Source organism: Ambystoma mexicanum, chromosome 3p (assembly GCF_040938575.1).
Source record: "Ambystoma mexicanum isolate Mex_15411 chromosome 3p, UKY_AmexF1_1, whole genome shotgun sequence".
NCBI classification, from domain to species: domain Eukaryota; kingdom Metazoa; phylum Chordata; class Amphibia; order Caudata; family Ambystomatidae; genus Ambystoma; species Ambystoma mexicanum.
Genome location: NC_090925.1, coordinates 314438150 through 314462190, shown reverse-complemented (window position 1 = coordinate 314462190; position 24041 = coordinate 314438150). Strand labels below are relative to the sequence as shown.

The 24041-nt window shown below is 46.3% G+C and overlaps 1 protein-coding gene across 2 annotated transcripts in view; it reads right to left on the bottom strand.

Moving 5' to 3' along the window:
* The window catches only part of ZNF512B (zinc finger protein 512B), a 1156964-nt gene that overhangs the window by 876692 nt on the left and 256231 nt on the right, over positions 1-24041 (bottom strand). For both annotated transcript variants that reach the window (XM_069650846.1, XM_069650847.1), the window contains exon 3: positions 2581-2723. In XM_069650846.1, coding sequence (XP_069506947.1) covers positions 2581-2701 — 121 coding nt within the window. In that variant the 5' untranslated portion in view covers positions 2702-2723. The remainder of the gene's footprint in view (positions 1-2580; positions 2724-24041) is intronic.

Below are 24041 nucleotides of genomic sequence, written 5' to 3'. Positions count from 1 at the left end.
TCCAATTTGGATTCTGGCACAAACACTCCATCAAGATTGCTCTCCTCCACTTCACCAATTCTCTCATCACTGCCCACCACTCTCACCTCTCCCCCATTCCCATCCTTCTAGAACGTTCTGCTTCCTTAAACACTGGTTCACCTTTAAACTCTTTCCCTCCTTTGAGCCAGGAACACCTGCCCCTTCTTCTCCAACTCGTGGGGCTCCAGCACCTCCTCCTCATCACCCCTCCCCATTGGTGCTCGTCAAGGATCAGTCCTAGGCCCACTCCTCTTCACCCTATATGCCTTAGCAAACTAAATGTTCTTCTTTGGCTGTACCCATCACCTCTGAGAGGTAACACTAGATCGCTTCTCCTTCCCCCTACCTCAGCCCAGCAATCTCTGAACGCATAACCAACTGCCTAACTGATTCGCAACTGGATGGCTCTATATTGACTCATGCTCAACTCTTGAAAGGCAGAAGTAATATTTCTCCCTGCCACACCAACCCCTCTACCCATAGCTTTCCTCCCCTACCTCCTAACCCATAGCTCACAACCTTTGGGTTTCTCTTTCATAGCCATTTGAAACTTTTCGAGTTCATAATACCACTTCACCACAGCCAGGCTCTACATCATGCTCAGAACTCTCACACTAAACAAAAACTCTCATCTATACGCTCGTGCTCAGCAAACTGGATTACTATGTAAGCTTAGTTCTGGTTTCACCCCACTGCTCTTGTGAGCCCCTCAACTTTGCAACACACACCCTTTTTAACCCTCTCCCACTCCTACCATCACCACATTGCATGGCTAACCATGCAAAGTCGATTCAGATTCCTGCTACTCATCTATAAATCCAGTCATGGTCTTGCCCCCACCACCTCACTTAACTGTACCCTTACTTGAACTCTCTGCTGCTCGTCCCATAACACCCGACAACCCTGTACTCTTCAAAGCGAGGCTCAAACTCCACCTGGTAGCGATTGGCGAAAAGAGCCATTCAACACTCCCTCTTATCCTAACTATCCAACTAAACTATGTGTCTCGCATTTTGCCATCAGCACACATTTGTATATATACTAGCCTCCGGATCTGAATGTTAAAAATATAGTTATGTCTTTCCTTGCCTGCCCCTGTTACATGTTCCCATTCGTACACCTTCACCATGTGGTAGATCACTCAATCCAACAATGCTCTTATATAAAAGGCAGGTTAACATATTTCTACCCACTCTCCGTTAGTGCCTGCTTTGTAAGTCATTGATTTTCGAAAGGACAGGCTTTTCAATCAATGCTCATTCAACCCATCACATTCCCACTGATGCTATAAACCACAAACAAAAAAAACACATTTTGCTGTAAAAAGTCAGCATCAGCTATTTAAGTTTGTGTAAACAAAGATGTGTCTCTGAAGCTAGCGACATTCTATAAATACAACAATTAAAGAAGGGGGCTCTGACTATGCCAGATGTACTTCATGTTATACAGTTCCGCCTCTTGTGTGGAGTGGCTTATTGTGAGCCTGCCTGGGATATCCAGATTGAAGTCAAAGAGAGTGAAAAGGGGAAAGTTAAACGAGGGTGCAGATTAATACGAACATCAGGTATTTGGTGAGAGCGAAGACCCTTTAGTAGTGTATTTCTGTCCAATGGTTTAAAATGCAGGCTTTAACAAGCATTGGTAATGCCAACTGTTTTTATGTAGGCAAGGGAAATGCCCTTGCCAGGCACTGCCGTAGTGGTATCAACTGGCCGTTGATGATGGAAGATGCAAAAGTGGTGCGAGTACCTGGGCATCTAATAGCAGTGTCTGGCATATGGCTAAAACGTATACACATGCCAAAACCATTACCTTTGTCAATGCTTGTGTTTACCAGGACTTATAAATCGAGTGGCTGAAGGCAGACCTGGTTAGAACATTTTTATTACACCAGTACAGGGTCTGCAACCACAACGAAGTCATTACCTCTCAGAAGAATGCTTTGAAAAAACACTGACAGGCACGTCGAGTGCAATGTTTGATGGTGAGGCTTGATTAAAGCGAGTTCAACGAGTTCCGGGGGGGGAAATAGGTTTTGTGCAGGGAAGGGCAAGAACTGGGTGTGAATGGCCATGGGCAGTCAATGGATAAGCAAATAACCAAACAACACCTACACGCTGTGTGTCCCTCCTCATATGCCATTTCTCCCTATCTGGGCTCTAATGTCGTTTCGGCTTATAGGTGGCGCCACTTAATAGCCCAAACTAAAAAGGAATCTAATGAATAAAAACAACACAGTCTGCTCTTATGGGAGAGAGGGGGGGGTGGCAATGCGTTCTGTTCTCTTGCTTCTGAAAAAGCTAATAGCACATTTTATGGGAAGTTTGCAATAATTGAACATTGTTCATATTGTGATGTATGTATAAAAAGACATCGCCTCTAAATAAGGACCATAAGGCGCCGATGTAGTCCCCACTTTTCTGCATGCTCCACAGAGTTAGCATCTTACACACAAACCAAAAGCAGCCAACGTTTCTGTTCCACTCTAAACACAAAGCAGGGTGTGCTGGCTTTGCCACCCTTGATTTATCAGCTTGACAAGTGGTGGTTATTTCTTACCCAAAGCAAGAGGCTCGCGTCGAGGGGGCCCAGCCGCTTCCTTTCCTGGGTTGCCTCCCGAAGACCTGGCTTTGAATAGGAAGGGTCTTCTCCGGCCCCCAGCGTAAAAGGTGTCAGCCATTTCGCCAGGCCCAGCCGAGAACCTGTTATAGAGAGACGAGTGTTATGAGTAGACAGACAGACAGTCTGGCAGGTCTTAACATAAAGCGCCACAGCCGAGGTACACCCCCAAAGACTTCCTTCAGGTGCGGGCACGATCTCGAAGCCATTGAGAGCCTCATTGCTTTGCAGGGTTTCACAGCACAAAGAAGCAGCTGTGACATGTCCCCAGGTGAGGAACCTGACCTGCACGAGGGTGGGAGCATTCGGCTCATTAACGCCTCCCAGAGAAGCGACTGGGGGACGCCAACGAGAGGCTGCGGGAGTGTGCAGGTGAAAGTACAATGCAAACCTACCAGGAGGGCCTACCCCCAGCACCGTCTGCTCTGTGCAGCCCCCCCCCCCTCCTGCTCACTCACATCAACCTATTATACGGCTTCCAGTTCCATAACCAACAAGTCAGCATTCAGTGCGGTTCATCTTCTACATGGTTTTTAAAATTCAAGTAACAAAAGAGTTTGTTACTTCGCTTTCGTGGCAGAATTCAAAAGCCGAATTAATATTTATTATATCAGCAGATAGGTTATATTTCTATTTCATGACAGAATCGTTTTAGCTTTATTTGTTCCTGTCTGTTAAAAGTTGTTTAAAAAAAAAAAGATCAGGTTACACCAGTGATGTCACAAATCTTCTGGCATTGCATCAAGCATCTGTCGGCTTTTATTACAGTGTAGCCAAATAATGTAATCGTAGCAAATAAGTGTCCCTCTCCTTTACTTGCACTTCTTTCAGGTATTTGAATAGAGTTTCTTACATGCTGGTTCCTGAGTTTCATTGGATTGTAAAGTACAGCAAGTCACATTAGACATTTTAACTTTTTACTAGAGCTCATTGTGATGTGATAAGTCGTGTATAACGCGCCTGTACACAAGTGTTTGTGGCGACCTGGCCTTTAGCGCAGAGAACAACAAAGTACACCACACATTAAAAGAAAACTCTCAAAGTGGGAACACATGTTTTAAAAGGCGACCATGACAAAAGGCGCAAGTGCAAGGGGTGAAATTAAGTATGAGAGAAAACTGGAGAAGAGTACTAACAAAGGGAAAACAGTACATGGCTACGATTGAAAGTCTGTGACTGTGTCCTGTGACGAATCCCAGGATGTTGTTTCTGCTTCCATGGGGGGAGCCCCTTCTCATGAGGCCAAGGAGATGAGGCCACTACCCGCTAGTTCCCCTGGGGGTGGTACTCAGCGGGTAGATCTCATGGGGAGGGATTCCCCCTAAGGAACCAGTGGCGACTGTTCGGAGAGATCCCGGTATGTCCACCACACAGCCCCCCCATCTCAGCCTCTAACCCTATTCCAGACTCCACCTACTCTGCACGCTAACATATGTCTTTGCAGAGTAGATGGCAACACTCCCTCTGGAAAAACTGAGACGAGGAAGAGCAGGGTTTGCTTAGGGAAGACACACTCAAACTGGGACAAAGAAGAACACTGACAACCCAGTGCTGAGAGAGAGCCTCACCATTGAGACGAGGAGGCGCAGAGAATTATGGAATACCCCGCAGAACCAAGATGAATAGACTAGAGAACCTGAATCAGCCGAATTCAAACATATAATAAAAAGGGAAGAAGGACTTCATTTTTAGTAGAGTCCCCATGGAGGAACTGCAAGAGCAAGCATAGAACAGAATTGAACACCAGGCAATGAGAAGGGAGCCGGAAGGACCAGAGCCGGCCTTCGCCGAGAAGAAGATACAGCGAACTGGTGACGAGAGGCTTCAGGCGCCCCTGAAGCCTGGGGAGCGCACGGATGACTGCAGGCGCCCAGAAGGAGCCAGAACCATCTTGGACCATGAGATAAGGTCCGTGGATTGCCGGAAAGTAGCTGGGGACAAAGAAGGCTGGTGGCAAATTAGAAAGGGCGAGAAAAACCTGGAAAACAGGGTCGGAGAGTCCAGAGGCATAGCCAGGATGGTCTAACAAGTGGGGCCTGAAGCTAATGTAGTTGGGCCCACCGCAGTGACATTAACATCTGCAAATACCACACAGCGTTGCAGCGTGGGGATTTACAGATTTTGGGGGGGCCTTGCCCACTCACGCACTATCCTGTCTATGCCTCTGTCGGGGACCCTAACAACCGGAGTCAAGAGACTGATATATACATCAGGCCACATAGTTCCTGGCAGAGGAATAAACCAAGTCTAACAGAAAAACTAAGAAGAAGAGAGTCTGGGACTCGCACCCATATGAAGAAAAGCCTCATCCTTGATCGTCATAGTCACAGTACCTGGCATGGTAGTGAACCAGGTTGGCTGTGAAGCCAGGGGAAGGGAGTCATTCCCCCTCCTGTGTTTGTAAACATTGTGAAAAGCCAAGAGAAGAGAAGCATTCTCTTGATACCGGGACTTTGATTTGGAACTTTGTTTCTTTCTGACCCAGAAAACCTTTTGCTACTTTGGAACTTTGCTTTAGCCTTTGGAATAAGCATTACGGCCTGGGGACGGGATCCATTCCCTTAGGATCCCGCTTATCTGATTCATGGATTGTGCCTATACAGAAGAATTCTTCTGAACCAAGAGGACAGCAACATCCTTTTAATTAAGTTGAAGCGTAAGTGTTGGAAATAGGTTTTTGGCACAGGGTGATAACATCTTTTTGTTCTTGGACATTCTGACACACTCAGTTTCGTTGAAGCAGTGAACCCCTCTTCAAGCCAGGGCAAGATAGGGTTTTCTTTTCATTTTCCATGTGAATAAACGTTTCTGCAAACCGACATACCACCTGTGTGTCAGTCTCCTCACTTCTGCACCCTTACAGTCCCTAACCAAGTAGGTTCTTAGGACAGACGTCCAAATGCAAAGGTGCCCAAACATGGCAATGCCAGAGTTCATTGCCCTGATCACCTTGGAGACATAACTTGTTTTACCCCACTGTGAGGAGTAAAATGTTTTTTTGAAAAACAATAATATATGCTGTACGACTGGGGTCTGCATGTCCAGTCCCAGTTCTGAAGATAAAGCTACTCCATGTTTTCAGGGTAGTTGCAGGTAATGCATTAGAATAAAGATATTTTAAATGTGTGTTATTTTCATAGTCGGTGATTAGCCAGAAAACCTGGTGTATGGTTAAAGCCCAGCACAGGGACCCCCGATGAGACAGCATGGCTGCAAAGCAGAGAATCCTCTCACCTCCTCTGTAATTTAATCTCAAGTGATGGGATGCGCGAGAATGGGGAGACCACATTATGCCATTGCTCAAACAGCATATGGCGCAGTGGGATGGGATCATCCAGTAGCTCCGTTGCCGACTTGGAACCTTGAAACGCGGGGTTCAAACATCACTTTCTTAGGGGTGGGCTAGGAACCAAAAGAGGCCCTGGAAATAATCTTCAAAATGGCCCCATGTGCACACTTTCAGCAAGTGCAACCCTTTTCCTATGAGAAAAGTAGGTTACCACACAAAAGGGCCCCAGGGTGCAGAAATCTGCCGGGAAATCTCCAGAGTCCAACCCAGCTCTTGGTCCTTGATTCGGGACAAAGCACTTTATCGCTTTTGTTCACATTGTAGAGATACACAACGTGATGTCAAGCACCCCAGTGTGTCGCTAGAGCACCGGTTTCCAGCCCTCCCTTCCCACTGGGTAGGTTTCTGCGATCTGCTCGCGGCCCCACCTTTTTCTCTGCAGAGCATGCTGAAGATGCTCCAGCTGGCACTGTGCAGAGCTGCCGCTTCTTGCCGCTAGGGAGGCTATGTCAAATACCCAGCAGCACCTGAAGATGCACATGTGCACTTTTCATAACGGTGCAGGGGAAGGGGTGCATTCTCTACAACTGGTAAAACCCACCTGCATAGGGCAGCAACACAAATGCACCAATGTGGCGCAGTTTAAGGATTTCCAGTGCAAAATGGCAGTGGAAGAACAGCAACCGCGTGTTTTGGGGTCTCAGACTTAATTGTTTCAATGTTGTACCCTTGCTGCCATCTGTCTCCTTTCTTTTACTTTAAAACATGTTTAACTTGTCCACCAAAACCTTACTCCTAGGTGATCTTAACCTAGGCTATAATGACCCAAAGGACAAAACAGCAACCTCCTTCCTCAAGGACCTCTCCAACCTAGACTTCACACAAAAAATCCTGACACCCACCCACTCCAAAGGCAGAACTCTTGACTGGCTGGCCGACCATAACTGTAACTCCTCTATCACATCCAACACATTCCTCCCTTGGACAGATCACAGCTGCATACAATTCTCTATCCCTACGTTACCTACCAGAAAAACACCAGTACATAAATCCGCCACCCTAGCCAGAAGCTCCAAAAAGTTAACTGCAGACAATCTACTCCCCCTTCTCAACACCCCATGCCTCGCCCCTCCTTTCCCTCAAGATCCTAACATCCTAGCAGACATACTCAAGGATACGCTCACCAATGCTATAAACTCCATCGCTCCTCTAGAAGAGAAAAAAGAAAAAAAATCCTTCCACTCAAACGCATGGTTCACAGAGGACCTCCAAGCTCTGCGTGACAAAAAGCGCCAAGCACTTAAAAACTGGCAGGCCAACCCATGCGACATCACCAAAGACTTATTCAAAGTCACTGCAAAAAAATACAAAACCGCCATCTTCAATGCCAAATCTGAATCATACAACCGTCGAATACTAGACTCAAAGTGCCACTCAAGAGAACTCTTCTCTATCTTTAAAGAGCTCACAGTGCCTCCCACTTCCTCTGACGAGATCATCAAGGATGAAGGCTGGTGCAACAGTATCCAAGCCGCCATGCTCAACAAAATAGACCTCTTACAAAACAAAATCCGCGACCACTACAATACCTTGCCAAAACAGAGTCGACACTTAGATTCCCAATCCTATAGCAAAACCACTAACATTCCCAAATTTGCCTTTAAAGAAGTTTCAGAACTAGAAGTCCTGGACATACTGAAACATCTGAAACCATCGACTTGCAAAGCCGATACATGCCCCCCTAAATTAATCAAGGACTGCGCTGAACCACTTGCCCCAATCATTACCGCATTCATTAATGCCTCATTCAAGTCCTGCTCTGTCCCAGACAGTCTTAAAGAAGCCTGGGTGCGCCCACTTCTAAAAAAGCCCACTCTCGACCCCACGATGCCTAACAATTACAGACCTATAACAACTGTCCCCTTCCTTCTCAAGATTCTAGATAAAGTGGCACACAGCCAAATCCAACTATACCTCGAATCTAACTCCATCCTAGGCACCAGACAGTCAGGCTTCCGCAAAGGTCATGGAACAGAGACTGCTTTGCTGGACCTAAAAAACCAAATAACCAAGATATTGGACAAAGGTAAACCCGCCCTTTTACTTCTCCTCGACCTCTCTGCGGCATTCGACCTAGTGGACCACAAGACCCTCACCTCACACCTCTCCCACTCCGCACATTTCTCTGACCAAGCCACCTCCTGGATAACCTCATTTCTTGAAGGGAGGGCCATGAAAGTCTTTTCAAACATTTCGAGCGCAACACCATCCATAATACACTGCGGTGTCCCTCAAGGCTCCTGTACAGCACCTACGCTTTACAATCTATTCACTAAGCCCCTATTCGAGAAACTTGATGCACTTGGGATTGCCTACACCAACTACGCCGACGACACCCAAGTGCTCCTCCCTCTATCAGGCTCATACCACAAAGACGCCCTAGCTCTAAAACTCATATATGCCACCATTCAAGCCTGGATGGCCACTAACGGCCTATGTCTTAACGGGGATAAGACTGAAATCCTTATCCTCGGCCAAAAATCCACACTGGCCAGGCTAGACAGCTGCTATGCCAATTTCAACATCGACAACTGCACTATCCCAGTCCTATCCTCTGTGAAAACGCTAGGGGTCTACATTGATGCAACCCTGTCCATGGACAAACAAGTTAGTGCCATTGTCTCCGCATCTGCACTAAGCACTAAACTCATCAACGCCATTAAACCATTCCTTTCCAAAGAAAACTGCCTTTCAATAGCAAGAGCTACCATAGGCGCTAAACTTGACTATTGCAATGCACTTCTAGCCGGCACCTCTGAAAAAAACCTAAACAAACTCCAGGTCACCCAAAATAACGCTCTAAGAGCAGCATTAAACATCTCCAAAAGGGACCACATCTCACTGGCAAGGCAATCAGTTCACTGGCTCCCTGTCAAAGAACGCATCACCTTCAAGGTACTGACTACTACCCACAAATGTATCCACCACACTGCACCATCATACCTCTCAGACACCATTCTCAGACAGACCTCATCCAGACCTACCAGACTCTGCTACACTAACCAACTCACTGTACCACGCATCCACAAGATTACAGCCGGGGGGCTGGGTTTCCCCTACATAGCACCAAAACTTTGGAATAATCTCCCCCACGCTCTAAGAGCAGAAGGCTCCCTCACAGCGTTTAGAAAAAAACTCAAAACCTCTCTCTTTAACTAAAATTCCTCTACCTACTGCCATTCAGGCACACACTGCTAACTATTGCTACTGCCCAAACTGTATGCATGTATGCCTCTGTATGCTGTAACTAAGACGCGCTTTCCCTGTAACCAGCGCTATTCTGTAACCAGCGCCACGATGCCTCAGGGCTGATTCTGTGCGCTTAACAAATGCGAATAAATAAATAAATAAATAAATAAATAAATAACTTCTTCATTGCGGGATTCCACGTCCTATAGATAATTCTAACGCTAATGTGACTAGCATCATTTTAATATGTGTATGCCCACATCCTCACCTTGTGTCCAAATCCTAAGTAAAGCCAAGAAATGGAGAAATGTTTACTGCACTTTCACAGCAGAAAAAAGAAAGGCAGCCGGCACAGGAGCCAAACCCCTAAATCACAACGTAAGAAAAGCCGTTATGCTTTGCTTGCGAGTGTCGCATGGGGGCGAACTTCCTAGCTCCCAAAAATGGAAGATGAGTGTTAAAATACTGCTCTTCAAAATGTGGGTACAAAGCACTGCTGCCAGACAACGAAAGCCGCTTACCATCTAGACGGCGCTTGTTCAGAGAGTTTCCCCAGATACAGCAGGGACATAGTTTGCATTGCAGGGTCTCAGTGATGACGCTTGCTAAACTAAGAGACATAGAACATCCGGCCAGGAATTGCAAAGTTAGCCTGGTCTTTTATGGGTTAGCTGCACATTAAATCTTAGTGCACCACCGGCTGTTGTGTTCGATCTCTCCACAGTATCAATTACAACAGGTCAATGATGGCATTCTACATCCAGATGAGGCCGCACTCGCAGACGTGGATGACGTCATCTCGTCTATGTCCGCGGCCAACATCTTATTTTGCGCCACTAATTTATCCCGTGGGCAGCATGTTGGTTATGTCATCGAGAAGCAATCACTATACTTGTACATGTGCTTCCACATCAATGGGGGCTCTTATAGTTGGCGTGTGTTTTACTAACACCACCACCAATGAATGTTTGGGGCATCCTGTTCATAGTGGTTCTGGTACCAACTGTAACTGTAGTTTCTATGTACTCTCAATCTTTTGGCTTTGTTTTTGAACCTGTTTTGACTTTTTGAGGGAGCCCTTCAGCTTCACCCCCCTGCCTTTTGCTCATTTGTTAAGGAGAAACTGATCAGTCCTTCAGACTATCAATACTAGGAAACTGGGTTTACCTTTTACTTTCTGTCACCTTTTAACATTGCACACATCATCTTACAATGCAGTGCTATGGGGATATTTTTTTTTTATCACCCTAGCCTTTTACACTTGGGATTTCTGGTTACCTTTATATCGGTCTAAAGACAAGCTGATGGCAGCAATTATATGTTTACCATTTGTGTGTTACTTCTAGTGTGCACATTCGTGTTTATGCTGTGTGGCTACTAAACGTGGCTAGTGCCCTAAAGTGGCCACAAGATGTTCGCTTGTTGTTGGCCATATTGTTGTTTTGCCGTCTTCCTGCCTTGCCAGGTCTGGAAATCCCATATAAGGGCATGCACTTGCTCAGGAAAGCTGCAGCTTTCATGGGCTAGTGATGCCTTGTGTGTCTGTGACCCAGGAAGGGGTGAGACTATCTGGTCCAATGCTACATCCATAGTGCCAGTGAGTCTTGGTGTGGGGCGTGTGTGAAACCAATAGTTGTGCCCGAATGGACTAATGGATGTTTGAATGGTGCAGATCCTTACCATTGGTGGGATTGGTTTTGCTTCCATGCTGAATTTTGGTTAACAAGGGGACTCCTGCAGCCCTTTCTTCAGATAAGCGATGGAGCCCAGAATCCCTCCTAGAAAAACAGGCGACAAAAGATCCAAAGAAGACTCTGGCACGGAGAAGCCCTGTTGGACTACCTGACCTGCAGAGGCCGTGTGTGGTGCTTCAACCCCATGACCAACCATTCTCGAAGTGTTCTCGAGGATCGAGCCATACTAAGCCTTCGGATGTGTCCCTAGCCCTCTCTGTGAACTGTCCAGCTCTTCTGAGAGCTATTTTGATAGAACCGTCGCCATTCCAGGTTTGCAGCTGGAACTGTGTGGGTAGCCAGCTTGTGGTATACGTCGCCTTCCTGCTGAATTTCAGCCTCCCAGCCTCAATGGGTCCAGTCCTGGAAGGACCTCTACGATCGCGGCTGGAAGGATGCCTGTCGTCGTCTGTGCACTGGCCATCACTGGAACTTGCCTTCCCTGTGAATCAGTGCATTCTGCATTTCTCCATTGCCAAGGGTTGCACTTTGCTCCTGGACTCAACCGGAAAAATCCTTGCACCCGGAGCTGCTAAGCATCTCTCACCGGAACCAACGGCAGTAAATCCATCCTCCCGTGACCCCCCCCCTCGTCAACTCATCCAGTCATGTGGGAAAACCGGAGTCTTGCGGGGGGGGGGGGGAATGTAAAAGCATTTGTCTCCCCCTGTCCTCCATAGGATAACATTGAGAACAAGTCTCTTTGTATCCTTCCATTCCACTGCTTTTTGGTCGTGGAACCAGAGTAGTAAAACCTGAAAAATAAGAACACATTTTACTTACCAAGTAACGTTTCATCTCTTCTTTTGAGCAATTACCAACACAAGTAACATACCTGCTACAGATACATTCTGAGAAAAAGCATTATGACGTTTGCGTACAAGGCCCAACTCTTGGGGATTGGGGATTGGGCTGCTGAAGCTAGGGAATATCCCTTGTAACTTACCTCTTTTGTTGATTTAAGTATATGAATGAATTTAAAAACCTATGGCGACTATATATATATGTTTATTATTGAGTGTTGTGCGATAGTATCACCTGCTTGTTTCATTTTTGTACTGTGTGTTTGAGGCCTAGAATAAATATAATATTTTTATACATTCCTGTCTAAATTGCACTCTCCTGAGAATAGCCTTGACTGCTCTCTATTGCTACGTTTATTGGGTTTTGGCTAGCCTCTCAGACTTCCTCTGTTCACTATAACTATGGGGCTCTCCTAAAATCTGTCCACCATGCCAGATTCTAGAAATCCATCTGAACAATCAGCGAGGCATCTGAAAATGAATACAATACAGTTATACACTGGGTTTTGTTCTACCCTAGGCACTCAAGGTTGTGTGCTTTTTTAGAAGAAAAGGTTGCACAAAGGTTGTGTTCTTGGTTAATACAATTAGGACTTTGAAGCAGACCTTTCAAATCAGAAAAAGCGAAGGGACACTAACAATATCAACACCGTCTAAAATATCATATCTGCACATGGTCTATTTTACTGACCATGTTAACACGGTAAATTCAAATGTGGCTAACAGATTTTGTTTTCTTTCACCTTGTACCTGTCAAGATGGTTTGCAATTGGCAGGCCTGTTCTTTTAAGGCAGACCTGCGTATAACGTTCAATTCTGTTTGACTGGAAAACAGAAAAACACCACCGGAATAGAGGGAAAAAAAAACAACGCAAATGACATTACATTCAATAAAATAAAAAAGACAGAAATAAAAACCTAATAAATGCATATATGCATAAATGGGGAAAAAATAGATAATTAATTTGCCATGAATTATGAGCAACTAGGGTCTCAGCAGAGGGACCTCGATCAAAGCCACCTGAAATTGACTAAGAGCAAAGGGGAGAGAGGGATTGGAACAATCTCAGACATGTTCTATGCACAGAACATTATGTCATTATATCACATTTTTGTCACATGCCTTGTATCTCTGAGTAACAAGTAACTAATAGAACAGTACCGCTCAGTGCCATCCTAGGTGCAAGATTAAATCACAATCTGGCGCAGGTGTGCGATATTAGCCCATGACAGCTTTCAAATTGACCCCTGTCAAGTGGGCGAAGCCTATTGTGTCCTTTTCTTTCATGTACAACTACAATTGCAAGGAATACAAACATGACTAGATGGGCTTCAACTGCAGGACACTGATGTAGTTGAGAGTTCTGTTTTATTATGGCCAGTAAGAACTGAAGTGACATATTCCGTTCTTCCAGGACAGTAGTTTGTACTATGTTAACACAGCAGAGTCGTATTCCATTATGCCAGTAAGCAAAGGAAGCCTGGCCACAGAGCATTGTGCTCAATCACCAAAGAAATGGCTGGTATAAATATGCCCAGCTAGCACAGCAAGTCATGGCAGTAGAATAAGTACAGGGGGACTGGCACCATTATGCCAATTTATCGTGGTTCTGTGATATTTTCCAATATTAAAGGCTGCACACAGAAAATACTGATTAATTTCGTCAGATTTGGTGCGGCCTTCAATATACCAAAATATCACATTCCAGGGACCCGCCCACCCCCATCCTTTAAAATTGAAGGGTTTCACCCCAGGAAACGCACTTTGTTTCGCTCCCCACGCCCCCGTCCTTAAACATTTACACGCCAACCTCGCCCCAGAGACACACAAACACACATACTTACACGACCATACGCCCCCGCCCACACTTCAAACATTCCCCCTCTGTACATACACACACAAACACACACTTACCTAAAACGCTTCCAGCTTCTGTCTTCCTACCTGGGTAGGCCGTGCCTGTCTGCCCCTGTGCACACTCGTATGTGGCAGGGGCGTGACAGTTTGATTTAAAAAGACAGCTCTGAGTGGTGTAATATGCTCAAACATTACCACCAGTGTGAACCACTGGGCCCGATAAGGCCCAGAATACCTTTAATGTCAGATACTATTCATTGCAAAATAGGATAGGGGGAATGGCACCCTTTTGCCCACTAAAATCAGTTACCATTAATCTCAGCTTTCAAATTGAGATATGGGTCATTGGGAACAGTAAATACAATCAGGTAAGATACCATTATTGCCAGTTAGTACAGTGAGGTCTGAAACACAGTGAGACCAGGTGATAGTAAGCAAAGCGACCCCATACCATTAGCCCCCTCCCCCCATAAGCCCAAAGAGCCCTAATTGTATTAGTTGTAAGCACAGTGAAGTCAGTTTCCAGTATTTCCTGTAAGCACAGTAAGGTCAGCTCCCAGCGAGCACAATGATGCGCAATTTCATTAGGCCCAGTATGCACAATGAGACCAGATGCCAGTACTCCCAGAAAGCCCAGATTCCAGGAAGCCTATTAACCAGAGTGCTGGTCTATGCCAGTATTCCCAAAAAGCACAGTGAGATCAAATGCTAGGACTCCCAGTAAGCAGTGAGACCAGTCAGTGGTAAGCAAAATGATACCCAATTCCGTTAAGGCCAATAACCACAGTGAGACCAAATGCCTGTATTGCCTGTAGGCACAGTGCTCTCATATGCCAGTATATCTAGATAGCTCAGTCAGGCCAGGCACCGGTATCCCAACTTAACACGAGGAGGCATTACCCAAGACCAGGGGGCGGAGTTCCCCATTTTGGGAATTCACTTGTTTTCATGTATATATACCTATCTAATCATGTGCCAGGACAGTCTATTCTCCCCTGCACCTTTACTTACCACAAATTATCTAAGACCAGTTACCTTATTATTTTAACAACATTTTCACAACATAGGGTGTGCTAGGTGCCACATTTCTGATATTACCCAAGACCAGGGCAGGTCTCTCTCCTATGTCCTCCTTCTCACCTTTGGCTGGATGGGCCGAATGATGCCAGTTTCTGCCTCATCCGTCGTTAGGATCAAGGTGGTTCATCAAGCAGTTGCTTACCACCCTGGTACTGACCATTCCGATACTTGAGACCGGAAACCTCTATAACCAGAGAGTGCTATAGGTTCTAGACCTGCCAAGACCCCGCAAGTCACGGGAGTCTCCTGCAAAAAGATGCAGACTTCCGCAATGGACTATAATCCTCATGGAAATTTGTCTGCAGAAATATTCAGCCTGCCAGGAGAGTTCTCAGCATGAGTCAATATCTCAAAACAAAACAGTAAAGTAATAAGTGCAAAGCACAAAAAGCATTTTGCTTCCTATGGAGTAAAATGTTAGTGCGTTTTTGTTGTAATATGCTGCTTTTTTTAATCACTATGGGGTAGGCAGCACTGAAGAGAACCAAAGAAAAATGGATAAATGGTGGGAGAGATAGGGGCAAGACATTTAGGTGAGGAGCATGCACTGTCGTGGTTTATTATACAGTCACACACAAGTCTGGGATCTCCTTCCCCTACAATAAATATGGCGCACAATAAAACCTTTTTTATTTCTATCATCAGAGAACGGATCACCAAATGTACTGAAGTCCAATTTAACCACTGTTTAAAAGAGTGGCTCCAGCGTCATGGGTAAGGTGGGAACATGAACCAGAGGAATCAACTAACCATACTCCACGTTGCTAGCTAGCTGATCGGTATTAGCATGCTTGATCGAAAAACATTTGACTGTTTCAATTAGTAAGGGAATAGGTTAAGGTGGGTGGAAGTGGGCGGGTGGTTTGGGGGCAGGGAGATCTCCCCCTCAATTTTCAACCAAAGAAAATTAGGTCAAACTGGAAAAAGTTCAACTATGTTCGATGAAGTTGTCCTATAACAGCTAATCCACGCCGGTCACATATGCTGCACCAAATTGATTCAGCATGGGCAGATTCCACTCCCACCCATAACCACAGATCAGAGAGAGGGTACTGCAGCAGGCTAATGGGACAACTAGTGTGCCCAAGTAAATAAGTAATACTTTGTATTTGGGGGATCAGTAAAAATCCCGTGTCGTAGGGTAAAATAAAATAAGAGCCCACAAACGTATCCTGGTATGCTTGACAGCCCAGTTAGGTTTAAGCAACAAACCCCATAGCTGTACAAAAGAGGATTTGGTCATAAAAAACAGGATGTTCAGAAACAAATACAGAACCTGGAGAATAACAACCACTTTGATTAAGAATATCCCACCTATAGCTGACACTTGGAGTTTAATCAATTTACCAATACAGCATTCCATTTTTATTTTTATTTATTTGTACCGTGCCATAGCCCGCAGGCATCAGGGCACAACACAGACGACATGAACTAAAAAAGACCAGGGGCTGATTTATTCTAACAGGGTGGTTTTCAGATTTTTTCTGACTAGAGTGTAGCTTTCCTCTGCTCGCATAGATACAGGCAATTTATTCCAGTTACTTGCCGCCTTAAGGGGGAAAAGATCTTCCTAATCCTCAAGCTCCTTTGGCATGTGGAATGTTCAAAAGGTGTGTGGCACTTTAGAGCGCAAAATCCTGTTTGGAGAGTTGTTAGGGAGATTTCTCACCTAAGTGCTAAATTCCCTCCACCTTAGAGCTCTCCAGCTCTTTGTGCTATATTTTAGGGCTTTGAACTTTTCATTTCATTGTGTTTTACTTTTGTGTTCTTTGGTTATGGAGTTTTAAAACAACTCCATAGGCATAATCTTTCTGTGTGTCACACAGCACCTTCAGTGCAGTGACACAGGGTTTTCTTTCAGACTTCCCAAGGTTTAAATACCTTCTCTGGGACCGACTACTGTCTCCCAGAGCACGTAAAGTTAAATTGACTTTACTAGTCTCTTTAAATGTACTGACCCAGCACACACTATCTTACTATAGAATGCTGGAGGGGTTGCCTAGCTTCATGTAACAGTCAAATATTACCCTTTCCTACTTTAAATGGCTGGTGGCAGTGGTTTAGATCAAACTACCATGATTTTTCCCTACCGCTAACAACAGTAGCTAAAAATTGGGTCAGCCATGTTTTTCAATATGGCGCCCCAGACCTATCTGTAAAAACAGACTACAGACGACTTTTTTTGCCATTTCTTTTAGGAAAGGTCCTTCTTGTGTTTGTCTCTGCGCTTCAAACCAGGTTCGGTCCCTTTGTTCTTTTGCCTTTGGCAGGCTTCAGTGCTGAAGCCCTCCTCTGGCGCCAGCGTGTCTGGGGTGGACAGGATGTGAGAGAGGTGCCCGAAACTCCATGTGCTTAGTCTCCTAGGAGACCTGAATGCACTCTGGCGTAATTGGCCGGCTGGCTCTCCGGCAAGGACAGCCACCCTGCTGTGTGAGGGACAGCCAGGCTGGAATGAATGGGGGAAAACTGTTTAAAAGCAGGTCTCTGCTTTCCAAGTCCCAGAGTCGAACACTTGAACGAAAGAAATGAAGACAAGCTGAAGGAAGAGGACTGCTGCATCTCCTGGACGACCAGTGAAGCCCTGCTGCAGGTCCGAATTGCCTGAAACTCCATCGACAGAGAAGCCCTTCAAGGTTAACTTCTTCCCTTGAATTTGGTGGGAACAACCAACTCGCAAGCCACCTGTACACCGTCCCCATCTGGTTGAATTTTCATCAGAGTGCTGTTGAAAACCGGACAGCCAGAGGGAAGAAACCCAGCTCGTGGACTTTAAGGCACTCACACCTTAAACCGACGTCTTGCTAAAGCTTTTGGCCTCATCAATGGGCAGTGCAGGAACCTTCTGACGTCCTCCTTCTTGTCCTCATGACTGAAGCTCAGGAATAGCGAGATCTGCTCGAACTCCCAGGAACAACTGCCTCAGCTACAGCTCTTCTTCATTAACAAGGTACTGTGCAAATGCGGTCTGGAAATCTTTTCGGCCTTCGAGAAAGTGCATGAAACGTTCCTCAACTATGAAGGCTTGTCCTTCCCTTAACATTCGTCAAACTTTTCGCCTAGCCAAATTCTTCTAATCTCTGTGGCAAAGACTTAACCGTTATCTACCAGAACTGTGCTATCCTATATAAAGACTCTGAATCATTGACTTTGGCCCAGGCCTATTGAGAAGAATTGCTGGTTGTATTTAACTAAAACCATTTGCCCTGCCTATGAATGTATTTGGGCTCTCTATTCTTTTTTTTTTACCAACTTTATTTAAATTTTCAAGAGCATTAGTTACAGACATGCATGCATTAGAGAGTAGCAAACCTTAGCCTTGCCCATGTTTTCCCCAGTCTTTGGGTTCCATTTGCTCATGAATGTTGACTGTTAAAACCCCCTCCCCTCAAAAACATAACTTCCAAACATATGGGTGGAATACTACATTTTTCGGCTTTTCTGAGTGTCCTCCGGGCTGGGTCACCTTTTCGGCCCAAGGTTTGCACTTTTAGATAACAGGTATTTTGCAAAGTAATTTATGCTTGAAATACATCTGCTCCTTGTCATCTGTGAATTCATGCAGTGGCATCCAAGTATTCAGGTATTTTTAATAGAAACCATGAGTTATTGCTGTCACTTTTTCTATGGCCATCACTCCCCCTAGCCTCACCCACCACATGGCAACTACCAGCCCTTGCTTGTTCTTCCATGCTTGCGCCAGGGTGATTCTGGCATCCCTCAGCATATGGGTGATAAGGCTGGCTTTAGACCCAGAGCTTGCATAGCACCCCTCGACTGCCTCCCCCAATAAGACTACCACTGGATCAAAAGGCAGTTGCGCCTCCGTTATCTCCCTGATATGGCTCACAATCTCCTTCCAGTATATCTTTGCTGCCGGGCAAGACCACCACATGTGAATTAAATCCCCAGGTTGTCCGCAGCCTCTCCAGCAGGACATGGAGTAATGCAGGCTAATGAAGTGCATGCGTGCTGGCGTCATATACCACCTCAGACAAAGTTTGTATGCCGCCTCTTTAATTGAAGCGCATTTGGAGTTTTTGGCAGCCCTATGCCATATATGGCTCCAGGTCTCCCCAGAGATTGGCCTCCCCACATCTGCCTCCCATCTTTGCATATATGCAAGAGTTTCTTCTGGGTCTACCGACCCCATCAGGCGATACAATTTTGACACCCCTTTTTCAGGCTGACCTTCTTTTATCGTGAGTTCAAACCCTACTGGATCTCGAGTTGCCCCCTCCCGAACCTTCCTGTTAGATGTCAATGTCTGAGTTGGATATAATGGAATCTTTCACATTCCGGTATATCAAATTTAGCCTTGCAGCCCTCGAATGTTAGGGGTGTTCCTTCCTCATAGAGACCCTTCAATGTCAGGGTTTGCTCCCTTCCCCCCCAATGTGCCCAAAAGTCAGCCTGCATCCCTGGGATGAAATCTGGGTTGTGTGCGACCGTTGTGAGAGGACAAGCCCCCACTTTTACCTTTCTGCCCCTATAGGCTTTGTCCCAATACCATAGGGTGGCCTTGGTTGACTCTAGTAATGTACCCCCTTTACCTCTGTGTCGTCCTGCAAGGTAGGCAAAGCTTCCCAGGGGAGCCTTACTTGCTTCTCTTTCGAGGGTTGCCCATCGGTTCTGATTTTCTCTAGGTGACCATTGTAACATGGGTGCTACCTGTGCTGCCCATAAATACCTGCAGACTTCTGGGACCCCCAGCACCCACAAAGCTTGTGGCCTAAATAATACCTTCTTGGGGACCCTCGGTTTCTTTCCCCTCCAAATGAAGGACATCACCTCCCTCTGTAGTTGATTGCTGGGCTTGGGATGCGTATTGGGAGAGCGCCTATCACATAAGAACCTAGGGAGCAGTCATTTTAACGGCCGTTATCTGTGCCAACCATGACAGTTCCTGCATATCCCAGCGCTTCAGGTCTCCTGCCAGTGCCTTCAGTAGGTCCGGAATATTGGACCCGTATAGTCTTTCATACTTGGGGGTCAACTGTATTCCCAGATATTTTACCGCTTTCTGTTCCCACTTCAATGGATACCTACTCTCCCACTCTGACACCTGTTCTGTCATCTCAGTAATGTTAAGTGCCTTAGATTTAGGGTAATTGATATGGAACCCCTAGACCCTCACAAACCCATCTAGCAGATCTATGGTCCTTGGAAGTGAGTGTGCTGTGTCCTTCAGGAACATGAGTATGTCGTCGGCATAGAAAGCCACCTTTTGAGATCCCCCCGCGGCTACCTCCACCCCTTGGATTCCCGGGTCATCGCGGGCCCTCTGCGCCAGCAGCTCCATGGCCATAGCAAAGATCAATGGCGATAGTGGACACCCCTGCCTCATGCCTGTTAGGGAGAATTCTCTGTAAAGGCTAATTTCCCAACCTAGTGAGTCCCCCAGCAGCTTTGCTGGATTTTTGGGGTTTATTTTTTTCTCATGCTAAGAGTGAGACTCTTTTACTCCCACTCTTAGACATGATTTATTTGAGGTGTTCCTTTGTGTTTCCATGTGTTTTATGGGCTATGGGGTCTTTTACTCCATAGGGTCTCATGTGTTTTTGATGTGGGTTACACAGCACCCTCTGTGCCGTAACCCAGGGTTGTTGTCGCGACCCCCAAACATAGACTCCATACCCTGGGACTGACTACTGTCTCCCAGGGCATGTAAAGTCACCATTGGCTTTACTAGTCCCAAATTATGAACAGAAACCAGTACAAACCATCATATTGTGGACGTACTGGTCGGGGCAATTCGATTGCCCCGGGGTCTGTTGTTCGAGGGGGCACGTCTCTGTCCCCCCTGATCGAGTTTTGGCTGGTGGCAGTGGATACTACTTTTTATATTCAACCGCAAATATATCTCTATGGGATTTTCCCATTGTTCGAGGCTACCAACTTTAATTATTTAATTCCTATAGCCTCGAACATACCGCCGGGTTATTTATTTAATATTAATTCACCGGTTGGTATTTTTTGCCAGAACTCGATTCTAAAATGGCGTTTGTGTTCTCTTCTGTGACTCCAACCCAAGTCGAGCCCTTTGTTCCACTTTTTGGCGGGCTTCTCCACAGAAGCCTCCAAAAGTGGTGCCACTCTGTCTGGGTACCACAGGGGATGTGGGAGGGGGTTTAGGCACCCTGGACTGAGTTGCCTTGGCAACTCAAGTCACACTCTTGTGTGATTGGCCCAAGTGGTGAGCCGGCCGGCTCACCACTTAGCATGTTGGATTGACAGCTAGGCTGAATGAATGGGGGTTTGCTGCATAAAAGCAGGGCTTTGGGGACTGGAACTTCAGAAGTCGCCACAGGACCTAAGAATCCGAGGAGGGAGAAGCTGAGCCGACCTGCAACGACGACACCACCGGTGGAGCCCTGCTGAACCGTCTCACCACTTTTCCCGACGACAGAGGAGATCTCCAGTCCGGAGAGTCTTCTTTCTTTGACTGCTGGGGATAACCAGTTTTGCCTTCTTTTCACCTTCCTGGAGCATCCCGTGGCCGCTTTGCCCGTGCCAAGCACCCCGGCAACGGGAATACCATGGTTTACCACTACGGCGAATAGAAGGGTAGTACCTTTTAACCGAAGAACTCCGAGGCTGGTTTCTTCCCTGGCAGTGCAACGACCGTCATCTTTCCTCCACGGCGAGACCTCCTCTTCCTCTGGACAAAACACCGACTTGCACCCGCTGCCACGAACAACTGCCCCCGCTGGAACTTCCTTCCCACTTAAGGTACTGTGTCCCGCCTGGCTTCCCTTGCGACAGATCGTTCGGGGTGACAGTAAAGCCTCGACTTTCTAACCTGGGCTGGCCTGGGACAACCTAGCTAACTTTTCCTGACTTTAATTTCATTGTTTGTGTGCAAACTATCTACAAGACTCTTTGGGCATAACACCACTGTGTGAACCTGGACCCCTTCTGCTTGCTCTCTCCAAGAGTGGGCCTTGCAATAGACTTCCTTGCTCTCCAGTAGAACTCTGCCTACCCTGCCTTACTGTGGTTCTTTTAAAAAGTATTGAAATTTGTGTGCTTCCATAACTCTGCCTTTTTCCCTCCCTTTTTAATAACTTATTAGAGTGCCATCTTATGTTAAGCGTTCACCTCTGTCTGAAAATAAGTGGTGTTTCTCATTAAGACTTGTCTAATAAGTAATTAGGGTTGTATATATATAATAGTGACTGTGTGTTGAATTTTGCTAGTGTAATTTACAAGTGTGTCTTTAAATAAATAACTATATACTTTTACACCAAAGCTCTGGTCAGTGTTTGCTTGTACTACTGTATCTCTGTACCTATTGTGTATACACTATATACTGCCCAACTCTTCTTGAGGGAAGTCTCACTGCTCAGCCACAGCTACCAAGTGAATCTGTTTGGTACAGACTGCTACCAAGTGGGTTTACTGCCAAACACCTGTAGTCTTAAATCTTTTTCAGTGGTCCCTAAGGGAACTGCACAGGTTTCTGCCTAGCAGTGCCCTTCCGGATGGGGATACTATCTGTGAGCCGCCCATTAACCATTAGTCGTGTAGATGGAAGTACAAAATTGGCCATCACCATGCAGGTGAAGATCGGACCACACCCGAACTTCTCAAGGGTCAATGGTAGGAACCCCCAGTGTAGGCTGTCAAAGGCTCTGGGGGCGTCCAGCGCCAGTACCGAGAACCGCTGTCCTGTTCTCCGCCGCCAATAGATTGTGTCTATGGCTCTATGAAGGTTATCGGATGGGTGTCGCCCTTGCGCAAAGCCAGCTTGATCTGGATGGATTATCCCCGGTAGGATACTTGCTAGTCAACACTGTGGAGTAGATTGTCGCATACCCGTTTAGTAATGATATGGGGTGATAACTCGCACAGTCCACCGGGTCCCTATCCGGTTTTAATAGTAATACTGTGGTCGCCTGACTCATGTCTCCGGAGGTCCTCCCGGAATCCCGGATGGAATTTAACAACCTCGTTAGGGGGCCCACTAGAGTAGCTCTAAACATTTTATAATACGCATTGCTTAGCCCATCTGGGCCTGGGGATTTATTCCCTGTCAGTGCCACTATACCCTCCACCACTTCTCCCCCACTTCTAACCTCCGTTATAGGTGCTTCTAGCATTTGCCTGTCCGAATCGCTAATTTGCGGCAGGGTTTCCCCGGTTCAGGAATGTTATCTGCGCCTCCTTCTCCAGGTCCTCTCCTTTCAGGTTTTTGGTATAGTATGAATGTATGACCTACTCTATTTCCTCCTCCACCCTCACCAGGTTTCCCTCCCGGTTTTTAAGTTGGACAATGCGATTCCAGAGTTTCTGCTGTCTTAATTTGGCTGCGAGGAATCGGTTGGCTTTGGCCCCATTTATATAGTAAAATTGTTTAGTTCGCACAAGGAGATGAGCGGTTTCATCCACCAGATGGGCTTCCAGGGCCGCCCTAACTTTTAAAAATTCCCACCATGCTTTTTGCAAGCCCCTATTTTTATACTCCGGCTCGGCCTCTGTCACTTTGGCTTCCATGTCCCGCTTCACCCTTTCTCGTCTCTTGATATAATTTGCTGTGTGTGCGATGACTTCGCCCCTTACAACCGCTTTACTAGCATCCCAGATAGTGGCCCAGTTTATTCCGGGTGTAACATTTTCCTGAAAGTAATTCTTTAAGGCCTGCTCTGAGGGCTACGTCTTTCAGGATCACCTTGTTTAGACGCCATGGTTTATGGGGCTGCTGCCGTGGGTTCATCAGCTCCAACTTTAAGAGAACCGGGGCGTGGTCTGATAGGCACCTCAATCCAATCTCCAGTCCTGTGACTTGTGGGATTAGTGAGTCTGAGATAAGCACCGTATCGATCCGGGAGTGGCCTCTGTGCACTGCTGAGTATTGAATGTATGCTTTTTCTTGCGGGCGAAAAAAACGCCACGTCTCTATTAGGTGCTTAATGAATATTGCTAGGGCCTGCCTGAACATATGGTCATTGGAGGCAGCCGGAAGGGTTTAGTCCATACCAGCATCCATCACCCTGTTAAAATCGGCCCCAGTCAGGACCTGCCCCACTCCCAATTGTGCGATGATGGGCAGCAATTTCATCAAGAAGCGATCCTGCCCTTCATTGGGGGCGTAGATCGATATTAACGTAACCTGTTGCCCCATCAATTTCCCTCCTATCAAGTAGCGGCCTTCCAAATCTTTCTTTACAAATTGTTTCTCGAAATTGATACCCTTCGCCAGCAGAATCCCCACTCCCCGTTTCTTTGTCCCACTGGAAGCACGGTTTTGCATAGGAAAGGCCCTGTGCCTTAGCCTGTGTTCATCCTCTGGGAGCAGATGTGTTTCTTGCATTCATACCACCAAGGCCTGCATGTTCCCAAGCCTGTTCAGCATTCCCTCTCCAGTGTGTCCTCCCTCTACCTGCTTCCAG